Source organism: Thunnus thynnus, chromosome 17, assembly GCF_963924715.1.
Source record: "Thunnus thynnus chromosome 17, fThuThy2.1, whole genome shotgun sequence".
Lineage (NCBI taxonomy): Eukaryota > Metazoa > Chordata > Actinopteri > Scombriformes > Scombridae > Thunnus > Thunnus thynnus.
In genome coordinates this window covers 12,395,364-12,407,154 of record NC_089533.1, presented here as the reverse complement: position 1 = coordinate 12,407,154, position 11,791 = coordinate 12,395,364, and the positions used below count along the sequence as shown (strand labels likewise).

Sequence of the window (11,791 nt, the reverse complement as noted above, 5' to 3'; positions counted from 1 at the left end):
TACCTCTGACACCTGACCAGACTGGTGGCAGCCTTACACTACCTTAAAATCTTTGATAACTAAAGTTTACTACAATATGTATAATGTACAATATAGTACAATGTGACGCAATACAACACCACAAAACCCTTTGTATAAATGTGAATTATAACTTGTCGACAAAAATGAGCAAAACTGAGCAAAGATAGGATCTATTGTAGTGCTATTATGATCCTGTACAGGTTTACTAACGTGTTACTGTCATATAGGTGTTACTGTCACTACAGGTGTTACTGTCACTTTAGTGTCACCCTCTTTAGATATCAAGCAATAAATTCTTATGGAAAATACTTATGAAAGTAGGCACCCTCTGTCACAAAAATTTCTGCAGGTTTATTTCATTAAAAAGAGCAGAGCCTAAAAGTCCTAGTCCAATGCGTAAAGAACCTAAGAGCTGTTCAAACCTCAGTAAATGTTATTCAGTAAATGTTATTATAAGAGCATTGGTGCCAACCAGCCCACCATCCAGCACTTGTACACCTTCAGAGGCAGGAAACAGGAAGGGAAGAACATACACACCTACAGACCCTGAACATAACTTGTACCTACTTCCTCCCTCTGGTGGTACATTAAAACAACCAGACACAGAGGCAGTTTATCACACTCATTAATGGTTAATTTAGCCATGTGGGGTCTCAGAACCATTCCTGTGCAATAACCCTGCATCTTACTTTACTTTTCAAATTATTTCTGCATCAATATGTACATACTGTCAATATTAGTCTAAGCATACTGTATGTATATGTTGTAAATTCATCAATAAATGCACACAGTCTCTGTATTAACTACAGCAGACAAGAGCATACAATATTCACTCCTGCCTGCACTACTTACAGCGACCATATCACAACCCTGTATACAGTTAAGTCTTTTATAGACAATAATGGTTGTTGTTTTTTAATGCTTGCTCAACTTTGTGTAACTTGGTTGTCTTACATCTATATTTCTTCCTGTATACTTGCGTGCAATAAATCCTACCATCATGGAAGTTATACTTTACTTTTGTTGAAGCTGTTTTAAGTGATGGTGGTGAATCACATTGTGTTATACTGAGAGGTGTTTCTAATATTTGTCCAGTGTGTTGTATTGGACTGCTTTTCGTTTTAGCTAAGTGTACCTCATAAACTGGCAAATGAGTATACAAAAATGTTGATTCTGATTTGACTTATGCTTATTTTTCATCCAATCAAATGAATATAAAATGCCATCAATATAAAAAAAATATACCAACAACAACCAATATATATATATATACATACATACATATATATAGCCATTATATAATTGCAGATGAACAGAGAAAAAGGTCCTGAGCGCATAGACGGCAAGAGTGAAGCAAGCGATGCCTACTCATTAAAATAAACATTAATAGTGTTTATAAATGATTCACAACGCAAATTAATTTATTCAGATAACCAAGCAAGAGAAATCCCATTCGGTGGATCTGCTGTAAAGTAACTTCGATTAAAACTGTTGGTATAAATAAATATCTGCCAACATGTGGATGTCCACTGTGGTTCAAGCGAAGCCGGAAGTTGTGTGAGCGAACCATCTCGCCTGGGTAGTGAAGACACACAGCTCTCCCAGCTTCTTCCAGAAGTTTCCTCGCCCGGTTTGCAGCTCGGCGGCCACGCACGGACACTCCTGTGTGGACACGTTGTTTCATGTTGTGTCGTTTAATTTAAGTAACATTTGTCTCCTCGTCTCAGTGCAGAGCAGAAAATTGTCTACGGACCGTGTTAAGTCAAAGAGAAGCTAACCTTGGCTGTTAGCTAACCAGAGCTAGTGTCCGCAGCAGTGACATCTGCAGCGGAACCCGTTAACCTGACCGACACACGGGACATGCTGGATGTGTTGTTGGCTTTGAACAGAAACTGAAGCGTCTCTGCTGACAATGTTTTTATGAAGTGGAGGAAGAACTGACCGGTTATTGTAATGGGTAAAGATTACTACAAAGTGCTGGGAATAGCCAAAGGTGCCTCCGAAGATGAGATAAAAAAGGCGTACAGAAAACAGGCCCTGCGCTATCATCCGGACAAAAACAAGTCTGCCGGAGCAGAAGATAAATTCAAGGAGATTGCTGAAGCCTACGATGTCCTCAGTGATGCCAAGAAAAAGGACATTTATGATCGATATGGAGAAGAAGGTAACTGAACTCCTCTCCCCGTAACTTGCACAGCTGTATAGTTTGTGCCACCATCTTTCATACAGCTCATAGTGTTCCTGTCATTTTCAGCAAACCTACATTTGCAATTTCTGATTTTTGTTAAAGCTTGTTAATACATTGATGCATCCGCTTAATCGGGTATTGCTGTTTCTGGCATCTGTCTGCACTAGGGACCACACAATGAAGAGGTGTGTGTGTGTGTGTGTGTGTGTGTGTGTGTGTGTGTGTGTGTGTGTGTGTGTGTGTGTACAATAGCTAGAGAACCTGCTGGAAACAACGAGTTCTTGCCTGTCCTGTCAGCCTGTCACTGCACTGATCATTCTGGCTTAACCTGTTAAAAAAATGCACGAATTTGTGACTTTAGGGCAGATAAAGAGACACAGGTCTGACCACTTGATAGATTTTATTTCTTATCAGGATGGTCATTATTAGGCTTGCAACTAATATTGTCTTTATCATTTTATGAATGTAATAATTCACTGGAACTATTCAACAGGAATTTTTTTATTTCTATTTGGGAAACAAACAATATTTTGGTAATTTTATTAGATTAATGACAAGTGACCAATTCTCAAGATTAGAGTCTGACTGGTAAATTGTCAAGGCCGATATCGGCAGGTAACAGCCCATTGCAGATATCAGTGTCTGTGTTCATGTCAACCAATAAATGACAAGAAATTGGAGGGCAGAAATGCCAAAGATATGTTTTGAAACACCAGAGAGTAGTGACAAATTTATTTCTCAACTGTAAAACGTCCTGCCTAATACATTTCTTGGTTGCAGTGTAGGGCTGCAACTACCGATTATCTGTTATCGATTAATCTGATGATTATTTTCTTGATTAGCTGACCATTCATGTGGCCTATAAATCATAAGAAAAGAGAACAATTCCAATTCACAATATGCTTGAACACAAGGTGACGTCATTGAATGTCTTGACTTGTCTGACCAGCAGTCCAAAAATCCTCCAAATATTCAATTTACTATCATGTAAAACCAGGAAAAGCCACAAATCTTCCCATTTGAGAACCTGGAATCGTCAAATGTTTGGCGTTTTTGCTTGAAAAATTACTTGAAGGATTAACGTAACATGAATTATAGAAACTTGGCAACCCCCCCTCCCCTCCCAAAAAACGATATGTCATCATCGGAATTTTTATATCAGTATCAGTCTCAAAATCCTGTTATCAGTTTGGCTACAATCAAGATCATAATCAATTGAATTGCTGTTGATTAAATACCCGATTAACCAGCTAATTGTTGTAAAACTATTCAGCCCTTAATATCTGTACATTTATGTGTTTTATTAGTGCAGTTTAATTGTTATGTTTTTGAAATCTAGAGTCTAGCCAACATCAATATTTGAGAGTTTTGATATAAGGAACTCATAAATTTGGTTATTTAAGGATTGTGTAAGAATCTAAATGATCTCAAGTATATCTTTGACATTTTCCGTGGGATAATCTGTATATCTTCGATAATATAGATCTTGCTAACATATCATTGAGGCTCTATTTCCTACAAAGATCTGATGTTTGTCTATGTCTTCTTCCTCTTTAGGATTAAAGGGTTCAGCAGGCGGTGGAGGTGGAGGACACAGCGGTCCAAGCTACAACTACACCTTCCATGGAGACCCTCATGCAATGTTCGCCGAGTTCTTCGGTGGCCGCAGCCCGTTCGATCACTTCTTCTCACAGAACGGGGAGGACAGTATGGACATCAATGACCCCTTTGGCATGCCATTTGGTATGGGAGGAATGGGTGGCATGAGTGGGTTTCACAGGTCCTTTAAATCCCACCCAGGAGGCGCTCACAGGGCACACGAGAAAAAGAAGGACCCACCCGTGATGCACGAGCTGAAGGTGAGCCTCGAGGAGGTCTTCTCCGGCTGCACCAAAAAGATGAAGATTTCCCGCAAAAGACTGAATCCAGACGGCTGCACCATGCGCAGCGAGGACAAGATCCTAACAGTTGACATCAAACGTGGCTGGAAAGAGGGGACGAAAATCACCTTTCCCAAGGAGGGAGATGAAACTCCTACCAACATTCCTGCAGATGTGGTGTTTGTGGTCAAAGACAAACCCCACCCGGTGTTCAGAAGAGAGGGCTCAGATATAATTTACCCTGCAAAAATATCACTCAGAGACGTAAGTGAACACTAATGATCATTTTTATTGTCGATTAATCTGCCTATTATTTTCTCGATCGAGCATTTTGTCTATTAAATGTCAGAAAAAAGTGGAAATGTTTTTCAGACCTTTTTGTTTTGTCCGACCAGCAGTCAAAAGCCCAAAAATATTCAGTTAACTATCATGTATGACAAAGAAAAGCATCAAATTGTCACATTTGAGAAGCTGGAAACAGCATATTTGTTTTTAAAAAAGGACTTAACAATTATTCCATTATCAGAATAATTGCTGATTTACCTTTTGATGCAGAAGGAAATGACAGAAATGATTACACTGAGGTTTTGACTGAAGCCTCTGTATTAATTAACGGGTAATAAAATTATGAAGGCTTGACTAAACATCAGTGGTTTAATCTATATAATTATCTTACTCTCCGTCTCTCTCTGCCTCTCTCCAGGCATTGTGTGGATGCACAGTCAACGCCCCCACACTGGATGGCCGGACCATCACTGTGACCTCCAGAGACGTTGTCAAGCCTGGAATGAAAAAGCGCATTTCTGGAGAAGGGCTGCCGCTGTCCAAGTGCCCCGAGAAGAGGGGCGACATGATCTTGGACTTCTCTGTTAAATTCCCCGACAAACTGGGCCAAAACACCCGCGATGCACTCAGGCAGATTCTTCCACCGTGACTTGAAAGGACTAAAGTTTGCTAAAAATCTAACATATCTGCATTTCCAATGGCACTCTCCTGTGCACCGTTACATTTTCAGCCCCGGATGATTGAGGCTCAGGGCAGATTTGCTTCCAGCTGTGTGTAATTTTACTATCTGAGCACCAAATCCATATCTTTAAACAGTATCACGTCAGTTTAATGGAGTGTCTTAAGACGAGGAAACTGACACAACAGCTGACTTTAACGCTTCTTGTCTGCATTCAGCTGAGGTTCAGTAACACTATTCAGTAACAGACTGCTGTATTGTCAGTTTAAAGGAGAAGTAAATAGAAGAAACATCTATCTATTCTATCTATTCTATCGATCTATCGATCTATCTATCTATCTATCTATCTATTCTATCTATCCTATCTCTTTCTATCTCTCTCTATCTCTCTAGTCATGTGAAAAAGATAGGACACCCCATGAAAACCTTTAGACATTTGATCTTCATTTTAACAGTATGGAGAGATGGAGGTAAAATAACTAAACAAATAAAACTAAAGAAACGTCTTTTTAAAAATGATTTGTAAAATGTAATTAATAGAAATGCAATTTTCTTTTGAGGAAAAAGTGAGGACACCACCACATTTATTACTACTTAAAATACCTGAAATTTAGAATCAAGTGCACCACATCAGGTGCAAATGATTGTAACATCATTTGAGAGGATTTTGGAGGAGCTTGTCTTATTTAAACCTCAGACATTTAGCTTAGTTTGCTCTTAATTGTTGAAGTGAGTGATACCGCCATGGTGAGATCAAAAGAGCTCTCCGAGGCCTTCAGAAAGAAGGTTGTAGATGTGGGAAGGGATTTAAAAAGATCTCCAAACAATTATTAATCAGCTGTCACTGTCCAGAAAATAATGAACTAGTGGAGAACATTTAATACAGCTGCCAACATGGCCAGGTCAGACTGTCCTAGCAAGTACAGCTAGACTAAAGTTTGCCACTTAGACAAAGACCAGGACTTCTGGAACAATGTACTTTGGATAGATGAATCCAATTTGAATTATTTGTACGTAGTAACAGAAGACAGCATTTGAACACATGAACCTCATACCAACTGTGGAGCTTGTGGGTGGAAATGTCATGGTTTCTGGCTGCTTTGCCGCAGCGGGCCCGGCCAGCTCACCATCATAGAATCCACTATGAATTCTTTATAGTATCAGAGGATGCTTGAGGAAAATGTGAGACCATCTGTCCAAAAATTGAAGCAGATGTGAATCATGCAACATGACAATGACACAAAACATTCCAGTAAATCCACTAAGGAGAAAGAAATGGAGAGTTCTTGAATGGCCGAGTCAAAGCCCAGATTTTAATCCTATTGAGATGCTGCAGAGTGATTTGAAACAGGCTGTGCCTGCAAGAAACCTCTCCAACAACAGAAAGAACTTTCTCGAGGTCGATGTCAAAGACTGGGAGAAACCGTTATAGGAAATGTCTAATTGAGGTTAATTCAGAAAAAGCCGGCAACACCAGCTATTAGGGTATAGGGTGTCCTAACTTTTTCCTCAGCAGGAATTGGCATCTTTGTTCATTTTTTTTATTAGTAAATGATAACAAAGTTAAAATATTACTGTTTTTGGTTCAATTACATCACTTTAATTATAGATATTGTTTTAAAGGAGATCAAATATTTTCTTAAAAAAAGAACTAAATATTTCATTGGGTGTCCTAATTTTGTCACGACTGTATATACAGTATATATAAATCACACAAGGTGTCAAGTAGTAGTTCTTGGTTTGGCTGCAAGAAGGAGATGGTCAAATCATAGAAAGCAGAGGGGTTTTTTTTTTAAGCAAAGCTCACTGATTTGTACCACTTAAAAAAAAAAAACAAAACAAGTAAAATAGGAAGTGAGGATTTGGTTTCACAGCAGTTTTCGGGAGTGCTTCAAGGCAACACGCAGCCAGCTAATTAACAATACCTCAGGTGCAGTGATGCATGCTTGAACGTAGCTAAAACTACATTACTCAACAGGACTGGTTTTTGGTTACTGTTACATAAAACATAGTCTGAAATACTGCACGAATCCCGAGAGGTCAGAACACTTCAAATAGGTTTTTAAATAGATATGCACCGATCTGATCCTCGGTAACGGGAGTAGTAGATCAGTATCGGCCAGATGTGACCAATTAGCGTTAAATATGTTTTCCTCGTCAGTGTCATAATATAATTCTGTGTCTCTGCTGTCAGTTACACTCATATAATCACTGGAAAATATACTTAAAATAAGCCTAAAAATAATGATGGTGTGTGGACGTCTCCAGTTATAATTGAGAAGTGATGACGTCACAGTTACGTAATGACTAATTCCAGCGAGTGACGTAGTGTTATACAGACTTTAAATATAGGAAAGATAGTGCACTGCTATCACATTGGTACTCTGTATCAGCTGATATCTGAGTTCAGGTATCTAAATCAATAGAACATGATCAGATTGGTGCGTCCCTGGTGTTAAAGGTGGCACATACTACATAAATGTTTACTTTCACAGTATCCTGTTTATCCAGGAGTACACACCTTATTACTTGTGTAAAATGTCTGTGGGGAGACTTTTTTTGTGCCAAATAATTGTCCCTGTGTAATTATAATGTGTGTGTGTGTGTGTGTGTGTGTTTGAAAGTATGTTGAGAGCATGTGTGTATTTTGTCATGTGTGACTAACAATCTACCAAAATCTTGAGCTATTTACTTCATTCGTGCCCTCTGAGTAAACACAGCGTGTGTGTGTTATATTTCAGTTCCTCCTCCTCTGTTCACTCTGTTTATTTAATGTAAAGCCAGTGAGTGTATGTTTTTTAACCTGAGCCTGGTGTATCAGTCTGTCTCCAGGTTAAATATTGCAGTTTTTTTTTCGATCTGAAGTTTCACTCCTGACTTGTGTTTTTAAAAGGCCTTATTTTGTTCTCCATCATGTCTTCTATTTAGCAGCGCTTGCTTCAACAAAATCTGGCAAAATGTGAAATGTGTCTTCACAGTTCGGTAGGAATCTAAAACAAACTATACAAAAGCCTGTGCACTTTTGACTGTAGTGATGAAGGAAGTTAGTAAACCAGTTTGTTTGCACATTCAAAGATTTTTTTTTTTTTTTTAGTATTAATGTGACTGTCAGAGGAAAAAAAAAGCACTTCATGTCAGCCATTACTTGCCTCATCATCCTGCTCCTGCTGGAGTTTTAAGTTTCTATTTGACACAAACATGTGGTTTAACATGAACGTAGAGATGTGTAATCTCTGTAATGTTTAACTTTTTTTTGTTTTTAAAAAGAATATTTGCTTTTTTTTTCCCTTTTTTAAGGGAAAAATGTGTAAGCATTATTTTGTTTGACCTCCTGTTTATGTTGTTTTGAAATTCTTCAGGTTGGGATTCAAGATATTTTGATTTTTAACAACAAAGCTTTTATGACTTGATAATGGGATGATAACTTTTAATAGATCTTTCCTATGCTGTGATGATTTGGATTTCCACATTAAAGAGACTAGCAAACAAAACCGGGAAATGTCTCATCACTTGTGACCTGTATGTTTTAATTATTGATGACATTCTGGCAATTAAAGCATCTTCCCAGTAATTTCTCCCTGATATCTGCACTATGAAGGAGCATTCATTGTATTTATGCTCTCCACTACTACAATACGCAGCACGTTTTCTGTCTTTGTGGATCTGTGGAGACAGAATTAACACCATATTTTAATGCACTAAAACCAAGGCCACAGTGTCATTAAAATTTAAAGGATTTATTCCTTTGAGAGTGCAAAATGTGCTCAACAAATTTCATGGTAATCTTGCTGTTATTCTACAATATCTTACATACAATACAAATTCTGCAGCAGACTAACTCATGCAGAATGGAAACTGACAGAAATAATGGGCAACTATTTTGGTTGTGAAGTAATTTTTTAGGGAAAAGTGCCCCAGAAATCTCATTATAGCTTTCAATTGTGAGGATTTGCTGCGTTTCTCTGGTTTATGTGATAATAAACTGAACTTTGGGCTTTTTTCTGTTGGTCAGACAAAGCAAGCAATTTGAAAATCTCACCATGGGCTTTGACCAATTTCATAGACCAAACAATTCATTCATTGAGAAAAAACAAGACGGACTAATCTGTCATAAAGGTAAGCAGTATAGCGCTACACATAAGATTGTGATGTGTCTTGTGTGCACTGGAAATCATAAACATTAATCCTCTGGTGACCATGAACAAATGGAAATATTCTCAGAAATACGTGGACCAATGGAAAAGTTTGATGTGAGTCATGCCACCAAATTATTGTTAATAATCCATTAAGGAGCATGAAAATCCATATAAAATTTCATGGCAAAGTGGGCAGTAGTTGTCCAGAAACCTTGCTCTGGAAGCTCTGGATGGCTAAAGAAGATTCAATAAAAGCTTTCAGTATTTTGTCACGTCTGCAGTATTTATTTATTTATATTTACAAAATTTAAATTGACTTTTACAGTTTAGATTGACAGTTAAAAGGTGTCTGTAACTCTGTATTTTATGCAACACAGTCTTGTAGCAATATTTGATGAACTTTAATGATTTGTTTTTTTTTTAAAAATGTTATCACTTTATGTGCCATTTGTAAATAACTCATAAATTAATTGTATTAAATGTAAACTTCACAGGCTACATTTGTGGTTGTTTTAAATAATCATCTCTATACACTGCCCTCTGGTGGTCACCGTGTATAATTACATCTGCTCATTATTTCCATCTAGAAAACTAACTGTAAGAATTGTTACAGCATCTAACTTGATACTAGTGATGTTGCAGTTCCTCACTGTGGCCACCAGAGGACAGAAAAACTCAATATTTGACAGTCTGTTCTATTTAGACTATCAGAACTAAATATAAAAGAGCAACTTGATTAACAAACCTTACACATTTCTTCTATTTCATGTAGAGAGTAACTCTGAGCACTTGTCCACTGATAACCTTACAGGAGCTTTAATATACATGTAGCCTGTGTATGAGCTTGAAGTCAACATTAATGTGTAATCATGAAATTGTCTGCCATCTAGTGGTCACTGTGGGTAACTACACTCTGCTATCATCGAGACAAAACCTTCAACAGAACATGTAATAATGCCTGATTTGGTCTGAATGCAGCCTAAAGTAGTATTTATAGCAGGGCTGTTTATTAATGTAATGTAATGCATTACATGGTGCAGATGTGAAATGTACATTACTAATACAGATACGATTAAAGTCCCCCTCTGCTCAAAAATGTGTTTTTCTTCTCGTTCCTACAGTTGGATGTTTGAGCTTCACTGTGCAGAATGATGTATGTGCAGAGTTTGTTTTCACATTCATCAGCTGAAAGTAGAAAGTTTCTCTGTGCTTATTGGAAATCAGATTTTAAAGGGCGGACCTATGAGCAGGATTTGTGACATCACAACTAGTTTGGATCTAATTCTGGTCCAATATTCAGTTTAGACATGTGTGATGTGAAACTTGAAGCCTGCACAAACACTGAGAATTTATAGTGAAGTAGGAGATATCTTGTGTCCATCAGTTAAACTTTTGAGATTAAATATATTTGCATATTTATAGATTATAGAATTTTTAATGAGGGGAAAGGAGCAGATGTCATTTCAAGGATCAATTATAGTTTAAGTATCAATTATACTTTTTTGATAAAAGCATCAGACACACATTATTGTTCCAAGTAGAGTATTTTCATATATGAAGGGGATCTTTAACATTAGCAAACATGTTGTCTTGATACCTTTAAAGAATAAAAATTAGTATAAATATCTGTATTATTCCCACTGAAGAATGCTGAGTTATAGACTAGAGAACAATGAACATCATCTCATGATCATTTCTGTTTGCTTCGGTTTGATCACTTTGTTTTCAGATTCCCGAAGTGTCAATATGAACTGGTCCCCCAACTAAAAAAGCCCAATTAATACAGTTATAACCAATACTGATGTTCCAGTTGTTATTTGTAATAATCACACTAATAACCAGTTACACATTGATATTAATAGTGTTGATTTTAAGATATAAATTGAATGTAGTATTGCAGCTCCCCACTATGACACTCATACTTCTAAATACTGTAGGTCACAATGCCATACTAAGCCAGAAAGTTCAGACTGTCCGTTTATTGACTTTACTGGGAAAATTTCAGTTAGTATGCAAGAATTTCTTTTTTTTTTTTTTTTTTTTTAAAGAAATCTGATTTTATTGCCTATCTTTTCTGTTAAGTTATTTTTCTATTTATTTATTTGTCATTATTACTTTGACCCTTTGTCCTGTTACCACTTACTGCATCAAAAAATTGAAAGTGAAGTCATGTCCTTTATGTTATCTTTATTTCATTATGACGCCGAATTGTTTCCTGTTATTGTATTCATGTCACACATGCTGTAAGTGTAAGTACGAAGGGAAAAAACAAAACAAGAGCAAGTGTTCCACCAGCAAATTGGATTTACGAGGGCAGAATTAACACCATACTGTAAATTCTTTCAAGGCACTCAAACAAAGGCCATAGTGTCATTAAAATTCAATGGTAGTCTTCCTGTTAGTTTACAAGAGTGCAAATTTGGCGGAAGAGTGTGGTGCAGCTCATGCATAATGCAAATTGACAGAAAAAATCTGCATCTATCTTAATCTTGATGTCATTTCTCAGGGAAAAAATCAACCAAAACCCTTTGTTATTGCTTTCAATTGTGAGGATTTGCTGCATTTGTCTGTCTTGTGTGGGGGAAAAAAAGAAGAAAGAAAA

General features: G+C 37.2%; 1 protein-coding gene across 1 annotated transcript; it reads left to right on the top strand.

Annotated features, from left to right (window-relative positions):
* Nucleotides 1-1,589: 1,589 nt before the first annotated feature.
* dnajb1a (DnaJ heat shock protein family (Hsp40) member B1a) lies at nucleotides 1,590-8,545 on the top strand. The gene is made up of 3 exons (XM_067570214.1): nucleotides 1,590-2,185; nucleotides 3,767-4,353; nucleotides 4,793-8,545. Exons 1-3 carry the CDS (start codon nucleotides 1,975-1,977, stop codon nucleotides 5,021-5,023), a joined length of 1,029 nt encoding a protein of 342 aa, XP_067426315.1. The 5' UTR covers nucleotides 1,590-1,974; the 3' UTR covers nucleotides 5,024-8,545.
* Nucleotides 8,546-11,791: the final 3,246 nt, after the last annotated feature.